The 18,572-nt window shown below is 42.8% G+C and overlaps 1 protein-coding gene across 4 annotated transcripts in view; it reads left to right on the top strand.

The window, feature by feature from the left end:
- The first annotated feature begins 7 nt into the window (after nt 1–7).
- The window catches only part of ADNP2 (ADNP homeobox 2), a 31,744-nt gene continuing 13,179 nt past the window's right edge, over nt 8–18,572 (top strand). Inside the window, exons 1-3 of one of the 4 annotated variants that reach the window (XM_034996236.1) lie at nt 417–700; nt 1,606–1,709; nt 8,686–8,807. In XM_034996236.1, coding sequence (XP_034852127.1) covers nt 8,700–8,807 — 108 coding nt within the window. In that variant the 5' untranslated portion in view covers nt 417–700; nt 1,606–1,709; nt 8,686–8,699. Of the gene's footprint in view, nt 40–416; nt 701–934; nt 1,710–8,685; nt 8,808–18,572 lie in introns of those variants that run through there. The other 3 variants (XM_034996237.1, XM_034996234.1, XM_034996235.1) reach the window with 3 other exon arrangements.

Below are 18,572 nucleotides of genomic sequence, written 5' to 3'. Positions count from 1 at the left end.
CGACGGGGGAGGCGGCGGCGGCGCTCCGGGCGCCCAGCGGTAGGTACGACCCCGGCCCAGCCCCGCGGCGACGCCCCCGGCCCTGCCCGGCCCGGGCCCGCTGAATCCCGACGGCGGCGGCGGCGGCGGCCGCGGCCCCGCCCCACCCCGCCCACAGCCCGCGGCCGCCTCCCGAATTCCGAGGCGCTCTCCGGGCGCGGGGTTCGCGGCCGGAGCGGCGCCCGTCATCCCCGCGCGTCACGTGGGCGTCGGGGGTGGTCGCCGGGGGAGGGGGCGGCCCCGCGAAGTGGAGGGCGGCCCCCGCGGGCGCGCCTCCCCGCAGCCCGGTTGCCGGGAGCCTCTCCTGGGGGCAGCCTGGAGCGGCCGCCGGGGTCGGCCCTGCGGGTCCGGGGGCGCCGAGCTCTGGCCTGGGCGGTTTCGCCTCCGGCGCAGAGGGCGGTGGGAGGGCAGCCTCGCACTCCCGGCCTGAACGCGGGTGATGGGTATGCAGATGTTGACATTAAAACGCTAACTTTTCATCTGCCTTGGCTGCTGGCGTCGACGCGGGCTCTGCTCGCGTCCGGCTTCGGAACGTCAGAAATGAGACCTGCCTGTGGGGCTGGTGCGCGCTTGCATCCTGAGGGGTGTTTTAGGGTTTCTTTGAATGTGCGCGGAAGCCTCGCCGGAATGCTGTTAACGCTCGTTAGAGTTGAATAGCAGGGTAATGGCAGCCTGTGGGAGGGAGGGTAGCGGACTTCCCCTGCCGGGAGCGGGGCGGAACACCGGTGTCCTGCAGTCAGCAGGACTGGGAGTCGGGCCCGGGAGGCCGCGTGGAGCTTGCAGGGCTTGTGAGAGGTTCGGGTTCATCCTCGGCCGAGGCCAGGAACATGCGTGTGTTTCAACTGCCAGAACGAACGCTGGAGAGCTGGCGGCCGGTGGGCGAACTTGGGTATTTCGGCGGGAGTTGGTGGCCTTTCGGGGTGGCAGCGACGGGTCTGCGTGAGCAAGGGGACGTGGTGCTGCTCTGGACGATTGGCAGGAGTGGGGGAGACCTGTTGAGTTGTCCGACCGAGAGGTGCTTGTAGGGTTAGGCGTTGATTGGTTGTGGGCGGTGAGGCGGAGTTGCGGTAAGATACTCCCCTGGACAGTGGCGACACCCGGGGCGCCTTCTACACCCGGGTGCGCGATCGGCCCTCGGTGAGTTTATGGGTGTGGTCCCTTCGAGGGCCGCGTTCCCGGCGTTCTGCGGGTCGGCCACGCAGGCCGTCACACCGCGTTAGGGCTCTGTGTTGGGCGGGAGCACCCCGAGGGCTCATGGCTTGCTGAAGGCGCGGGCCTGGCGCCGCGTGGATGCCCCAGGGATTGTGTATTCCTTTTTTTTTGTATATTTATTTATTTTTTATTCTTATGTTAATCCCCATACATTACATCATTAGTTTTAGATGAAGTGTTCCATGGTTCGTTGTAGGGATTGTGCATTCTTTAAGTTGCTGCGAACAGAAGTCCTGTATTCCAGTGCTCGGGACACTTCATGCCGTTTTTGGAGTCTTGAGTGCTGTTCTTGTGTTAACTCATTCGTGCTCACGAACTGCTCGCCGCCGCAGCTTGTTCTCCCCTGTCTTACAGGTAGGCACCGAGGCCCGGGAGTAAGTGACTTGCCAGAGATAACACAGCTTGTAAGTTGTGGGACTGATTTGAACCCAGGAAGGACAGTTCCAGAATCTTTGCTGGTGAGACCATGATGTAGTGTTGGCACTCATGTGAAATCCTTTGAGAACTTAGATTTCATAGGAACTCCAAAGTTCTGTGGCTTAAAAATATTATTTATTACCGGAACCACTAATTTTTTGGAGTGTTATTTTTTCCAGAATGGAGTGTTCTTAAATGACCATGATACTAAAACACAACAAAAGAAACCCTGTAAATGCCCCTTTGGGAAATAATATTTTCTTGTGCACATGAGTGGAATTTTTGGTAGGTCCACGTGTACCACACATGGACGTTAAAGGTAATTTTCTGTGAGCTGAGGTTGATAGATTAGTGCGGCTGTGTTGGTCTACTGTTTCCTAATGATGAAGGTACAGATTTAACGTGCTTGTTTTGGGGGGAACCACACTAACAGTGGTGCGGAAATGTGGCTTACATTTGAGGATAAAAAGTTCCTATTCTCCAGATTCAAGAGAGAAGACTGACATTTCCTTGGCCCTACTCCCAAGCCTTGAACAAGCAACTACAGGGCACGTTTAAAACTTGCCCCATCACTGACAGCCTCATTCAGTATCCTCCTGAGAGTTAGCCAGTCTGCACAGCCTTCAGGAGCCAGCCTCTGATAATCAGCCAGTCCTTAAACTGGTGCTTCTGGAAGTCCACCAGTCCTTGTATGCCGTGCTTCTCAAAACTCTGTAATAAGATCAGTGCTTCCTATGTAAAGCCATACTTCTTTGCAAGCAATACATTTAGCTTCCTTGTTTCATATATATGGATGATGGTGTTAACCTTGGATAATTCTGTTTAACAGCCAGCTCTGGGGAAAGAAGAACCCCAGAGGGTAGAGAGGATAATGGAACTTTAAGGAGGAAGTGAAAGCAAGTCTGATAGAGTTGAGTGGAAAGCATCTAACAATTTTTGTGGAGGCTTGCTCTGGCCAAAGAAGCCAGTGTGGGCTTGAAAGTGACCGTGTGTTTAGTTTTTAGGAACACCTATCATGAGGTTCTTGACAGCTCCTTGGTTAGGTGAGGCTTTGGGGCTTGAACTCATTCATGACCCTGTGATCAAGACCTGAGCTGAGATCAAGTCAGGCGCCCAACTGACTGAGCCACCCAGGCACCCCTAGGTGAGGCTTTTGAAGGCTAGAACCCAATTCAGTGCGTTTCGTTTTTTTTTTTTTAAGATTTTATTTATTATTTATTAGAGAGAGAGAGAGCGAGAGAGGGAACACAAACGGGGAGTGGGAGAGGGAGAAGCAGGCTTCCTGCTCAGCAGGGAGCCCGATGCGGGGCTCGATCCCAGGACCCTGGGATCATGACCTGAACCAAAGAAGGCAGACGCTTACCGACTGAGCCACCCAGGCGCCCCTAGTGCGTTTCATTTTTAATAATTTTATTATTTTTACTTTATTTCCTAGGATTTAATATTCTTCAATTATAAAATGCTAAATGATCCTTCAGTCTCTCCTTTTACTGAACCTAAGATCTACTTTTGACATAGATAATGAGATTTGGAAAACTCATTCCAAATTAGCTTCTCAGAAACTTTGTATTTCCTTTTCCCCCTGGGAATTCCTCCCACTTACATGTTAACCCTTCCTCCCCCCAACCCCACCCATTTGGTTCCAATCTACCTTTTCTGGTTTTACTTACTTTTGGCCAAATATATTGAGACTTTTCCTTTACGTCAATCATTTTTTAGTGCTGCTCTGTTCACCTAGACTGTTTTGGGCTCTGACTCTAACCCTCCCATAGCCTTTTTGAACCTTTTAGGACTTTCTGCATGTCTTATGATTCCTACCCTGTTTTATTTTATCTCCTTTATTCCCTTATTGTGAACATTTGCTTTATATTACACTCTGTGATAGGCCCCAGACATGCAAAGAAAACATAATTCCTACCCTGAAAAAGTTTAGTCTAATAGGAAAAATAGATATATAAATAGAAAATTGGAACATGGTGCTATGCAAGAAGTGTAAACTCAGAGGGGTACCAAGCATACGCTGGGGGAGGAGGGGTTATAAGAGGGCTGTAAAAGTGGAATTGCTGACTCGTAGACGTTTTCATTTAAAATCTTGGGAGATATGGCCAAATTTTTACTTAGTTTCACTGCCAATGAATATTTTCAATCTTTAAAAGTTATTCTGATAATAAAAGATTGGCATTCATTATTTTAACCTGGCATTCTTTAATTTGATTTGACGGATTGTTTTTTAGCTTTGATAGCTTACACATTAAAAAAACTTTTTGAAATAGTTGCAGATTCATAGAAAATTGCAAGTATAATGCAAAGAACTTTTCCCCCTGAAACATCTGAAAGTAAGTTGCTGAACAAGATGCCACATTACCCCAAATATTGTCTGTTTCCTACGATAAGAGCATTCTTCTCCATATCCAGAATATAGCCATCAGAATCGGGAAATCAGTACATTATTATCATTGATCCTCAGATCCCACTGAAATTTTGCTAGTGCTCCAATAACATTTCTGGTAAAAGAATCAACTTAGAATTGCACATTGTATTTATTTTTAGTCTCTTCCAGTGGGAAACAGTTCCTTAGTTTTCCTTATATGATCTTTTTTTAAAAGTGTGTAATTCATGTAGAGTTGTATAGCCATCACCACAATCTAATGATAGAACATTTCTGGCACACTCCAGAAAACCTGTTTCCACTCCCAGCCAACTGCTAACCTACCTTCTATCTCTGTAGAATTGTCTCTTCTGAATATTTCACATAAATGGAGTCAGACAATGTGAGAACTTTTGCATCTGGCTTCTTTCACGTAGCATAATGTTTTTGAGATTCATTCAGGTTGTGGCATACATCAGTACCTAGTTTTTAATGCCAAGTAGCATTCTTTTGTATGGGTATACCACATTTTGTTTATCCATTTACCATTTGAAGGACATTCGAATTGTTTCCACATTTTGGCTGTTATGAGTAGTGCTACCTTGTATGGTCTGGACACTTCTGAATATTATAGACTAGTTATATTACAGCGTCTCTTAATTTGGGCTAAGACGTCTACCAGACTTCTTTGAATTGCTTTTTCCTTAGGTTATTTATTTAGAGGGTGGGGAGGGGCAGAGGGAGAGGGAAAGAGAGAATCTTAAGTAGACTCCATGACCAGTGTGGGGCCTGACATTAGGCTTGATCTCATGACCCTGAGATCATAACCTGAGCCCAAATCAAGAGTTGGACACTTAACTGACTGAGCCACCCAGGAGCCCCTTTCCTTTGGTTATTATTAAGTAATTTTTAGGGAGGTGCTTGGAAATCCTGTACATATCCTGTTCCTCATCACATTTTCAGTGTATTTAATTATTTATATCATCATGGACTTAAATTTATATTCTGGGTTATATTTTAGTTACTGTTGATGTATGCCAAATCACCCCTGAACTTCATAGAATAAAACATTTGGTTAAAACCCAGTAATTCTTTGAATCTGGAGTTCAGACTGGAGCAGGGGAATCTGGGAAGACTCAGGGGCTGGGGTGACTTGACAGCCAGGTGTCTAGAGGTATCTTCACTTACATGTCTGGTGATTGATATTGGAACATCTCTATGTGGTCTCTCCATGTGAGCTAGTTGAGCTTCCTCATGACATGGTGTCTGGATTCTAAGAGCGAAGGTCCCCAGAGAACAGGCAGAAGCAAGTAACATTTTTATGCTCTAGTCTTGGAAGTCACATGGCATTACTTCTGCCATACTTTATTGGTTGAGGCAGCCACAAAGTTCTGCCCAGGTTCAAGGGGTTGGGCATAAATGCCCCACTTTGGGGGAGGACTGTCAAGATCTCATATATATTTTTAAAAAGATTTATTTATTTATTAGAGCATGTGTGGAGGGAGAGGGAGAGAATGTTAAGCAGACTCCATGCCCAGTAGCAGCCGATGTGGGGCTCAATCTCATGACCCTGAGATCATGACTGAGCCAAAATCAAGAGTCAGATGCTTAACTGACTGAGCCACCCAGGTGCCCCAAGAACAAATTGTAAAAGAGCATGTGGGATGGGAGGCACTGTTGCATTGTGTTTGGAAAATTCGGTGCCACAGTTTGTAATCTATTACTATCATTTATTTGATGCCCAAATGGTCCCATATTTGGGTTGTGGGAATTTATTTAAGTTGGTTTCTTTTGAGTCATTTTGACATGTCTCACCATTTTTTGAGCAACTTTCTTATTTTTTGGTACAGGATACAGTCTTGGCTAGTCTTGTCTTTTCCATGCTCCAGCCCTAGACTCAGCCATTTTTCTAAGGAGCCCTGGTTCTTTTTAATGGAAGGTGGTGTTTAGAAAGTAAGATTTGGGGGGGCGCCTAGGTGGCGCAGTCAGGTAAGCATCCAACTCTTGGTTTTGGCTCAGGTCATGATCTCAGGGTCATGAGATTGAACCCTATGTTAGGTTCTGCGCTCAGTGCAGAGTCTGCTTGAGACTCTGCCTTTGTCCCTCCCCCCAGCACACTTGCTCTCATTCTGTCTCTCAAATAAATAAGTAAATTTTAAAAAAAGGAAAAGAAAGAAAGATTTGGGCCTTAGGAGTGCTCACTGCTGCTGGGGTGTGTAACTGCTTCCAGACTGTCTTCCATCTTCCACAGTGGGCAGAGCTATGGAATATATACACACACATTTACAACTGTATTTTTTACTTATGTATGTATTAAAAACAATAAGGTCACACCTGTACCTCCTCTTCTGGTAAAGTACCACAGGGTTTAGTTTAATATTATGCCTTCTTAGATATTTTAAAAACAGCTTTATGGAGATGTAATTTACATACCATACAATTCACCCATTTAAAGTATATAGTTCGCTGGTGTTTAGTATATTCACAGAGTTGTGCATACCTCACCACAGTTGATTTTTAGAACATTGTCATTGTTCCAAAAAGAAATCCTGTTCTCCTTAGCCATCACCTTCCATTCTTCCACAGCCCCAGGTAACCTAGTTTCCTACTTTCTGTCTCTGTAAATTTGTCTGTTCTGGACACTTTTTATGAATGGAACCATACAATATGTGATCCTACGTGTCTGGCTTCTTTGAGTTAGCATAATATTCTCCAGGGGTAATCCACATCGTAGCACCTGTCAGTACTTCATTTCTTTTTATGGCCAAACATTTCATTGTATGGATAGATCACATTTTATTTATCCATTCATCAGTTGATGGACATGTGAGTTGTTTCTACTTTTTGGCTATTGTGAGTAATGCCGCTGTGAATATTTGTGAACAAATTTTTGTTTGGATGCATGTTTTTAATTTCTCTTGGGTGAAATTGATGATTCATATGGTACCTATGTGTTTCATCTTTTGAGGAACTGCCAGACTGTTCTCCAGAGTGACTGCACCATTGTACATTATTACCACAATGTATGAGAGATCCAGTTGCTCCACATCCTTTCCAACACTTGTGTTTTTTCTCTTTCTTTAAATTATAGTCATCTTAGTAGGCATAAAGTTACATATTTCATTGTGGTTTTGAGTTTCATTTCCCCACAGCTAATGTTGTTTAGCATCTTTTCATGTGCTTAATAGCCATTTGCATATTATCTTTGGAGAAATTCAGATCTTTTGCCCCTTTTCTTTCTTTTTTTTTTTTAGATTTATTATTTTGGGGGCGCCTGGGTAGCTCAGTTGGTTGAGCGACTGCCTTCAGCTCAGGTCATGATCCCGGGGTCCTGGGATTGAGCCCTGCATTGGGCTTCCTGCTCGGCAGGGAGTCTGCTTGCCCCTCTCCCTCTGCCGCTCCCTCCTGCTCGTGTGCTCTCTCTCTTTGCACTCTCTCACTCAAATAAATAGAAATCTTAAAAAGTTTTATTTTGATGAAGTCCAACTTCTCTTTTTCTTTAAATTTTATTTATTTATTTGACAGAGACAGCAAGAGAGGGAACACAAGCAGGGGGAATGGGAGAGGGGGAAGCAGGCTTCCCTCTGAGCGGGGAGCCCGTTGCCGGACTCGATCCCAGGACCCTGGGATCATGACCTGAGCCGAAGGCAGACGCTTAACGACTGAGCCACCCAGGTGCCCGTAACTTCTCTTTTTCTTTAGTTGTTAGTGGTTTTTGGTGTCTTATCTAAGGGTCCATTGCCAGATCCAAGGTCATGAAGATTTATGCCTGTTTTCTTTTTTTTTTTTTTTAAAGATTTTATTTATTTATTTGACAGAGAGACACAGAGAGCAGGATCACAAGCAGGGGGAGTGGGAGAGGGAGAAACAGGCTTCCCGCAGAGCAGGAAGCCTGATGTGGGGCTCGATCCCAGGACCCCGGGATCATGACCCGAGCCGAAGGCAGACGCTTAACGACTGAGCCACCCAGGCGCCCCATGCCTGTTTTCTTTTAAGAGATTTAAAGTTTAAGCTCTTACATGGAGTTGTATGATCCATTTTGAGTTAATTTTTGTGTGTGATGGAAGTAAAGAATCCAGCTTCATTCTTTGGCATGTGGATATGTAGTTGTCCTAGCATAATTTGTTGAAGATTACTCTGGGGGTGCCTGGGTGGCTTAGTCGTTAAGTGTCTGCCTTCGGCTTGGGTCATGATCCCAGGGACCTGGGATCGAGCCCTGCATCAGGCTCCCTGCTCAGCGGGAAGCCTGCTTCTCCCTCTCCCACTCTGCCTGCATGTGTTCCCTCTCTCGCTGTCACTGTCTCTGTCAAATAAATAAGTAAATCTTAAAAAAAAAAAAAGATAAAAAAGAAAATTACTGTTTTTTTTTTTAAGATTTATTTATTTGAGAGAGAGAATGCAAAGTGGGGAGGCAGAGGGAGAGGGAGAGACAGTCTCAAGCAGACTCCATGCTGAGTGCAGAGCCCGATGGACTTGATCTCACGACCCCAAGATCATGACCTGAGCCGAAACCAAGTCGGACGCCCAACCGACTGTGCCACCCATGCGCCCTGAAAATTACTCTGTTCTTAGTGTTTTACCAACTCAGTTAAATATATAGATGTCAATAAAGGTACTCAGTTTTGTTTTCTTTTTTCTTTTTTTTTAAGGAAAAAATTCAAAAATGTTTCAAATTCCTGTGGAAAATCTTGACAACATCAGGAAGGTACGAAAAAAGGTGAAAGGCATTCTTGTGGATATTGGGCTTGACAGCTGCAAGGAGTTGCTGAAGGTAAGAGTACATAAGTGAGATTAAGAGAAGACAGTAACGCTAGAGATGCAGGGTTGGCTTTATGGAGGTAAGATTAGAACTGGGAGTGTTTGAGAATGGGTAAGGTTCCTCAAGCTGGAAATTGCTAATATTTCAGATGATTGCATGAGAGCATAATTAGTTCATACTTATGTCTTTCTGACTTAAAGTGAGCTATTTTAAGCTGTTCAAGTTTTTAAAGTTACCTTTAGTTGGGGCTTTTTATAGTTATTAGTTATCAAACATACTTGTTTTTGATCTTCAAAGGGAATGTGTTGAATTGTTATTCTAGCAAAAGATGACCCTAACTTAATCCCTTGGATTGTTGGAGTAATTACCAAATGGGGATTCATATATGATGTGATAGGGCTTTTCTGATTTGTGAATTTAATATATGCAGTTTTAACAAAAGTTTAAAAATTAAGGTCACAGTCACATACTCTGGTAAGGTGTGATCTCAGAATTTTTTCCTTTCTTATAACTTGAGAATATATGGCTGACATCTATAGTAAAGAAATAGAAATTGTTCAGTAAGGCTTGGTGTGTATCTTTAAAGCCACTGGTAATTCTATGCATGTTTTATTCATAACTGTAAAAGTAAGGACCATGTCTGCTTTGAATTGTTTTTAAACTTGTGAACAATTAAGTTCACAGTATTGGCTTGGGAAGGTTTCAGTTTCTTAATTTTCAAATCTCAGACTTTCATCCAGATTGATTTTATTTATAAAAAGGTGGTCTAATACTAAAAGACTAATAATTACCAGGATCCTCATTAATGGCCAGGATTGATTTTTGCCCTCAAGTAGACAAATACTAGTTTCTGAAGGACTCCAGGAAATTCAGTGTTCAGACATTGCCACCTCAGAGAGCTCTTCCTCTGAAATGCTGCCTTCTCTATTCTCTGTTGTCTTACCTGCTCTGTTATGCTTCAAAGCTCTCATAGTACCTGATATTATTTATTATCTGTTCCCCCCGACTTGAATGTAAGAAGACAAGGACCTCTTTGTTTTGTTAATTACCTGTGATCAGGATTGTAGTCTGGCACATAGATGTTTAATATATATATATTTAACAAGTAAGTTTTGAATGAATGAACAAAAGTAAAAACCCAAGTAGAGCAATACTTTCAATAACAGACTGTGACTGAGAGTCCATTTGCAAATAAAAGGATGGGGGAGGTACCAGAGTGGAAGCTCTTGGGTAGATAATTCTGCTCAGGAATAGTCTTAAAGTAAAAGAACCTCAGAGTTCTTTGCATCTCTGTTTATAAGTCATATTTGATGCATGAGGAAGAAAGCAAGGTAATTATTTGGAGATAAGATTGAGCAGGTAGATAGTAGACATGGTCCATTAGTAACAGATAACTCTTGTAAAGTTCCTGGACCCAATTCCGATACAACACCAGGTGTTCTGGTTTCCCACGTGTGGGAGTTCTCTGAAGCGGGGAATCAAATTCTTATGGAGGCTTCATTACATAGTCAGGGTTGACTAAGTCATTCACTGATTCAACCTCCAGCCCCTCTCACCGCCCCAGAAGTTGGGGTAGGCCTGAAGGTCCCAACCCTCTAATCACATGATTAGTCCTCCTGGGAACTAACTGCACCCTTGGGTAGGGTCTACAAGTCACCTTCATTAATAACAAGACATCCATTGCACCTTTATGGTTTTGAAGCATTTTCAGGAACTGTGTGAATGAAGCCCAAATTTATCTGAGAAATACATATTTGGTCATCTGAATGATGTTATAAATAATTTCTTATAACTTTCTTGTAAATCATTTTATTGCAGTAAGTACATGTATTTAAGTAATATTTGTAGAGAATATATAAATAAACTAAGAACACAAGTGTATGTAGATAGATACAGGATATTTCAAATGATAATATATGGGAACCCCCTACAGTGGTACCTGGCATGTGGTAGATGCTCAAAAAATGAACCCTGAAGGTATAGTACTATCCTTCAGTAGACAGACTGAGAATGTTCTTGGATCACTGGGGGGATAAAGAGATGACTTTTATTTTAATCTTGGCTCTTAGCTAATTATGTGCCCTTGGGCAAATCAGTTAATCTTTGGGCCTGTGTCCTTATTGCAGTGAAGGAATGTAGAGAATTAGGATACTAGGATACTCTCCCCTATTAGAGAGAGAACAGTTTAGCAGGAGCTGAGAGACCAACTTAATGATAATAGTGAGAAACAGGCAGAAAGATCACTTCTAGCTGGGGAGGCTAGAGTAGCCTTTACAGAGATGAGATTTGAACTGTTTTTTGTTTGTTTTTAAAGAATGGGTAGGATTACCCAGTGGAAAGAATTAGAAAGGATATTCCAGAAACATGGAATTTAAAACCACAACCCAGTTGATTAACCCCCATCAAACTAGGCTGAGTGAATTCAGGAACACATTACCCTTTAACCATATCAAACAGTCATTCTCATTTTACCATGTTTGCTTTAACATTTGCTCACTTTTGTGTGTGTGTGTGTGTAATCAAGTGTCTGTTTTCTAAGAATAAGGATATGTCTCTTACATTACCACAGGATGGTTATCAGCTGAAGTAAGCTGGTATTTTTATCTTGTCTGATCATTTATAGCACTCCTCCCTGTCTGTGATGGACCCAGTCTAGGATCAGGCATGGCCTTCAGTTGTCATTGCTCTTTCGTCTCTTTGAATGTGAATTCACTTTTTCAATGGAATTCTGTTCCAAAATTGGTTTTGTTTTATTCTTAGATAAAACATTAGTAATAACTAAAATTTTTCATCCTGGTATCCCCTTTGTTTCTGACATTGTATAGAACAATATTCCTCAGTAACTTCTGCTTCCTTAGTCAGCCTAAGAATGTGTTTACTCATCTGAATTTGTTCAAGACTTGTTTACTTTCTTGACTGTGCTGACACAGATACGTACATATTTCTCAAGGGAAAATTGAGAGATTTGAATGGCTTACAACTGTTAAGTTAGTTAGATTAACTATTGGGCTAAATGTTACTAATTCTTTTGGGGGGAAAATTTTGTTTTTTCTAAATCTGGAATTCTGTATTTTATAAAATTGTTTAAAACTCAAGGAATGTGAAGTTCAGTTTAGAAAAATTAGGAAATATACGCAGAAACACAGATACAAGAAGACTCATTTGTAAGCCATTACCCAAAATATCCACTGTTAACATTGTTGTATGTCTTTCTAGATTTTTTTAAGTGGGAGATCAAACTAAGATACTGTACTAGCTTTGTTTTGTCTTTTCACTGAATCTCATATTAATAATTCTTTCCCATGTCAGATGCATTTATTCTTAATCCCCCATAGTACTTAGAATTTCTTGGTTTCAAGCAACAGAAACCAACACTAGACCAACTTAAGCTAAAGGAAATTTACTGGAAGACTGAGGCTTCCAGAGTCTGCACTGGTCTGAGACTGAAGGAGCTGAGGGAACACCTATCCGTGGTTCTTTCCACTTCCTTACCTAGCATTTGAAATTTCAGTGAGGTGTCACTCTGCCTTCTCTGATTTCCAAAGTGTCTGGGACTCTATTTGTCCCAAGAGTTAAGACCTCAGATTTTAGGCTGTATAGTTCTTGTTGAAAGCCTGTCTGAGAAAAATGAACTTTAAGGAAGATAGACTCTTCCAAGAACCTTATCTTCTTTTCTAAAAGTAGATCTAAACCCCGCTACTCATTAGAGTCTCTTGATTTTTTTGAAAGTTAACATTTGATCACTGGCTATGGGGCTGGCTATGTAATTTACAGGGCACTGTGCCCAATGAAAATGTGGACCTGAGCTGGCCCACAGGCCTGTTGTCCCAACCCACAGCATGTGGGCAGCTCCCACGGGGTAACATCCTCTGTGCTAGGGTGCTCGTGGTACCTGGATCCAGGCAGGGTTTGAGGTCCCCACCTTGACCCCTTCTCTCCCTGAGTCTGTGCTATGCTTCCACTGGAGGTGATGATGGAATGTGGACTTCCTGACAGCTTGGTTACTGCCCCAAGTGGTAGAGGAGAGAGGGAGTGGTTGCAGGATGAGGGCAGAGAGGGAGGTTGGGGTGAGTGGGAGACAGAGAGCAGGGACAGAATCTTTCCCAGGAAAACTGGAAGTTGGACCATGTGTGAGCTGAAGTTCCAAGCTCCTAACGTGTGTCCCATTGTCCTATCAGACTTTACTTTTATAAAATACAAATTCAAAATTAAAATTATCATTATTATTCTTTTTTAAAGATTTTATTTGACAGAGAGAGAGAGCCAGAGAGCACAAGCAGAAGGAATGGCAGAGGGAGAGGGATAAGCAGGCTCTGCACCGAGCAGGGAGCCCGACACGGGGCTTGATCCCAGGTCCCTGGGATCATGACCCGAGCTGAAGGCAGACGCTTAACCATCTTGAGCCACCCAAATTTAAAATTATAATATTAACAGTTTCAAGATGGTGACAACAGAGCGTTAAACCCCAGCACTGGCCTTTCTGAGCACAGGGCCCTATGTAGCTTCACTAGTCCTGTGACTTCTCCTTCCTGGAGAAGCCCTCACTGGTATTTTCTAAGACCTTCTCAGACTTTTTTTTTTTTTTTAAGATTTTATTTATTTACCTGAGAGAGACAGTGTGTGTGGATGCGCGTGCAGGAGAGAGCCCGTGCAAGAGAGAGCACCAGGGAGCCAGGGAGGGGCGGAGGAAGAAGGATAAGCAGACTCCCTGCTAAGCAGGGACCCTGGCTGGGGACCCGAACCCACAACCTGGGGATCATGACCTGAGCCAAAGACAGCCAAAGGCAGATGCTTAACTGACTGAGCCACCCAGGCGCCCCCAGATTTTTAAAAATATTTAATAATTTAGTTTATTTAACCTCATATATTAAAAATATTTCAGTATGCAATCAGTATAAAGTAATGAAGTATTTTGCCCTCTTTTTTCTCTTAAATCTTCCAAGCATATTTAAGGATATTTTTTATTATGCTAAAATATATATAATAAAGAATTTGTCATCTTTCCCATTTTTAAGTACACAATTCATTAGCATTAATAATGTTCACACTGTTTTACAACTATCTGCACTATCTACAGTTGACCCCTGAACTTCATGGGGGCTTAGGGGCACTGACCCCACCTTCCTCTACACAGTCAGATCCGGGTGTAACTTTTGACTCCCCCCAAACGTAGCTGCTAATGGTCCACTGTTGCCCAGAATCCTTACAGCATCAACAGTCCACCAATGTATACGTATTATATACTGTGTTCTTACAATAAAATAAGCTAGAGAAAAGAAAATGTTAAGAAATCTTAAGAGAAAATACATTTACAATACTATATATTCATTAAGGAAAAAAATCTGTGTATAAGTGGACCTGTGCAGTTCAGACCTGTGTTTAAGGGCCCACTGTGTTTCCAAAATTCTCATCACCTCTAAACATGAAACAGTAACTCCCATCCTTTCTACCCCAGCCCCTGGGAACCTATAATCTACCCTAGCTCGATTTGCCTACTGTAGATGTTTCATGTAAGTGGAATTTTTTTGTGTCTGGCTTATTTCACTTATGTTAATGTTTTCAAGCTTCATCCATGTTGTAGCATGTATCAGAATGTAATTCCTTTTTGTGGCTAAATCATATCCATGGTATGAATACACCACATTTTGTTGAGCAGTTCATCCCTTGTTAGACATTTGGGTTGATCCCATGTTTTGGCTGTTGTGAAGGATGCTGCAGTGAACTTTGGCTGACAAGTATCTATTTGAGCCCGTTTTCAGTTTTTGGGGTATATACCTAGGAGTAGAATTGCTAGGTCATGTAATTTTATGTTTAGCTTTTTGAGGAACTACCAGCCTGTTTCCACAGTGGCTTCACCCTTCTCCCCTCTGGCCAGGAGTGTGTGAGGGGCCCACTTTGTCAACATCCCTGCCAACACTTGCTCTTTTTTTAAAAAATATTTTATTTATTTATTTGATAGAGATAGCGAGCGCAGGAACACAAGCAGGGGGGAGCGGGAGAGGGAGAAGCAGGCTTCCTGCCCAGCAGGGAACCCGATGTGGGGCTCAGTCCCAGGACCCTGGGATCATGACCCAAGCCGAAGGCAGATGCTTAACAACTAAGCCACCTAGGCACCCAACACTTGCTATTTTCTGTTTTTTTTCCCCTTCCTCTTTTTCTCCCCTACTCCCTTGCCATCTTAGTGGCTAATGATGTTGAGCATCTTTCATGTGTTTTTTTGGCTATTTGTATACCCTCCTCAGAGATTTCTGTTTAAATCCTTTACCCAGTTTTTAATTGGATTATTTGTCCTTCTCTTGTTGAATTGCAGTTCTTTATTCTGGATGGTTAAACTCTCATTGGATATGATTTGCAGATATTTTCTCCCATTCTGTAGGTTTCTTTTGACTTTCTTGATAGTATCTTTCAATGCAAAAAGATTTTAAATTTTGAAAAAGTCCAGTTTACCTATTTTTGTTATTGTTGTTTCTGGTGCTTTTTATGTCATATCTGAGAATCCATTGCCAAATCCAGTCATGAAGATTCTTTTGTATGTTTTCTTCTAAGAGATTTATGGTTGTATTTCTTTTTGTTTAAATCATTGATCCATTTTTTTTAAAGATTTTATTTATTTGAGAGAGAGAATGAACAAGTGAGAGAGAGAGAAGGAGCAGGGGGAGGGGCAGAGGGAGAGGGAGAAGCAGACTCCCTGCAGAGCAGGGGGAACCCGACATGGGGCTCAATCTTGGGACCCCGAGATCATGACCTGAGCTGAAGGCAGACGCTTAACTGACTGAGCCACCCAGGTGCCCCTCATTGATCCATTTTGAATTAATTTTTGAATGTGGTGTGAAGTAGGAGTCCAACTTTGTTCTTTTGCCTCTAGAAATTCATTGTCCCAGCACCATTTATTGAAGATACTGTTTTTCCGTCATTGAATGGACTTGGCATCCTTGTCAAAAATCAGTTGGCCATGGATGCTTGGGTTTATTTCTGGGCTCTCAATTCTATTCAGTTGGTCTGTGTATCCTTATGCTGGTACTACGCTTTTTTTTTTTTTAAGATTTTATTTTTAAGTAATTTCTATACCCAGCCTGGGCTTGAACCTATAGCCCCAAGATCAAGAGTCACATGCTGCACTGAATGAGTCAGCCAGGTGCCCCTACACTGATCATTACTGTACCTTTGTAGTAAGTTTTGAAATCGGGAGGTGTGAGCCTTCCAACTTTGTTCTTTTTTTTTTTTTTTCCTTTCAGTATTGTTTTGGCTATTTGGCTATGGACCCCTTGCAATTCCATATGAATATGAGGATTCGGTTTTCCATTTCTGCAAAAGAGAATTGGAATTTTGATAGGGATTGTGTTGTAGGTCACTTTGGATAATATTGATATCTTAACAATGTCCCTTCCCATGAATAGAATGTCCTTCTGTTTATTTAGGTCTTATTCTTGGTTCTTCACTGTATCAAGTTTATTTCTTTGCTGTCCTGTTCAGAGTGGCCATTTCTGCAGGTGACCATACACTTAACTTCTGTGCATCAAGTCATAGATTGGATTGAGACATTTAAACCAGTGCTTACAAATTGTCATGTCCTGAGCCCAGCCCCTATAGCAAGCAATCTTTAGAGGCCTATATATGTATAAAGAGATATTCAAAAATTTATTAATCTGTTTCTACATCTTATCTATAAAAATATATTGAAATATGTTTAGTATATTCTATTTATTTCCTAATAATTGTTTTTTTCTTTCTTACTAGCTCCTTTTTTTTTTTTTTTAAAGATTTTATTTATTTGAGAGAGAGAATGAGAGAGAGCAAGCACATGAGAGCGGGGAGGGTCAGAGGGAGAAGCAGACTCCCCGCCAAGCAGGGAGCCCGATGTGGGACTTGATCCGGGGACTCCAGGATCATGACCTGAGCTGAAGGCAGTCGCTTAACCAACTGAGCCACCCAGGCGCCCTTTTTTGGGGGGGTGGGGGGGGTGGCTGCATCTTGCATTGGAGAACACTGCTTCCCCTAAACCCCTTTCCCTTATCTCCTGGGACAAAACATTGCTGTTTCTTTCTTCCTTTTCCAGTATTTTTTTATGAAAAATTAAAACCTACAGAAATGTTGAAAGGGTTACACAGTGAAAACCCATCTACCTACACCTAAATTCTATGAAATTATCATTTATATATGTGTGTGTGCATATATATAGAGTCACCTGTAAAACAATTACATGTATGTATATATAAACAATTATGTGTTTGTATTTAGCCCATCATTCTGTCTTCTTTTTTGATGCATTTCAAAGAAAGTTGCAGCAACAGTACATTTTACCCTTGCATTCTTTCAGCATACATGTCACTAGAGTTTAGTGTTTGTTAGTTTTTTGGGCAGGGTGGGGAGAAGGAATTTGTATGCTGTGAAATGCACTTAAGTTTCTCCATGGGGCGCCTCCGTGGCTCAGTCGTTGGGCGTCTGCCTTCGGCTCGGGTCCTGATCCCGGGGTCCTGGGATCGGGCCCCGCATCGGGCTCCCTGCTCGGTGGGAAGCCTGCTTCTCCCTCTCCCGCTCCCCCTGCTTGTGTTCCCCTCTCGCTGTGTCTCTCTCTGTCAAATAAATTAAAAGAAAAAAGAAAGAAATGCACTTAAGTTTCTCCAAATGATGACTTTTTTGATATGCATATCCTCCTGTAATACAAGTCTCCCATCAAGATTAGGACAGTTCTTTTTTTTTTTTTTAAAGATTTTATTTATTTATTTGACAGAGAGAGACACAGGGAGAGAGGGAACACAAGCAGGGGGAGGGGGAGAGGGAGAAGCAGGCCTCCTGCCGAGCAGGGAGCCCGATGCGGGGCTCGATCCCAGGACCCTGAGATCATGACCCTAGCCGAAGGCAGACGCTTAACGACTGAGCCACCCAGGCGCCCCAAGATTAGGACAGTTCTATCACTCCAGAAAGTTTTCCTCAAGCCCTGTTTTGGTCAGTCCTTGTCCCCACCCCACTGGCTACCAGTGTTCTGAAATTTTATACTATAGATTAGATTTGCCTGTTCTACAGTTTTATGTAAATGAAATTATATGTGCTCCTGTGCAGGATTTTTCCATATGGTTGCAGTATTCCATTACATGGATGGATTACTTTATTGGTCTTTTCTCCTGATGGTGGACACCCAGGCTGTTCCCAGTTTTTAGTCATTATGAATAAGTTTCTCCTTACAAAAGTATTTTTGTGAACATCTGTTTAGTTTTATAGGAAATGGCTATTATATGATTCTACATTCCTGTCAGTCCTGTGTGAGGGTTTCAGTTGTACCCTTACCATTTGGCGGTATTGGTTTTTTAAAAAATTTTGAAATAAAGGGGCGCCTGGGTGGCTTAGTCGGTTAAGCAGCTGCCTTCAGCTTAGGTCATGATCTCAGGGTCCTGGGATGGAGCCCCATGGCGGGCTCTCTGCTCAGTGGGGGTCTGCATCTCCGTCTCCCTGCCACTCTGCCTACTTGCGCTCTCTCTCTCTCTGTCAAATAAATAAATACAATCTTTAAAAAAATTTTTTGAGGGTGCCTGGGTGGCTCAGATGGTTAAGCGTCTGCCTTCGGCTCAGGTCATGATCTCAGGGTCCTGGGATCGAGTCCCGCATCGGGTTCCCTGCTCAGTGCAGAGCCTGCTTCTCCCTCTCCCTCTGCCACTCCCTCTGCTTGTGCTCTTCTATCTCTCTGTCAAATAAATAAATAAAATCTTTAAACAAAAAAAAAAAAATTTTGGGCGCCTGGGTGGCTCAGTTGGTTAAGCGACTGCCTTCGGCTCAGGTCAT

This window comes from Mirounga leonina, unplaced genomic scaffold (genome assembly GCF_011800145.1).
Source record: "Mirounga leonina isolate KUSES-001 unplaced genomic scaffold, KU_Mleo_1.0 Mir_93, whole genome shotgun sequence".
Lineage (NCBI taxonomy): Eukaryota > Metazoa > Chordata > Mammalia > Carnivora > Phocidae > Mirounga > Mirounga leonina.
This window is presented reverse-complemented; position numbering and strand designations above follow the sequence as displayed.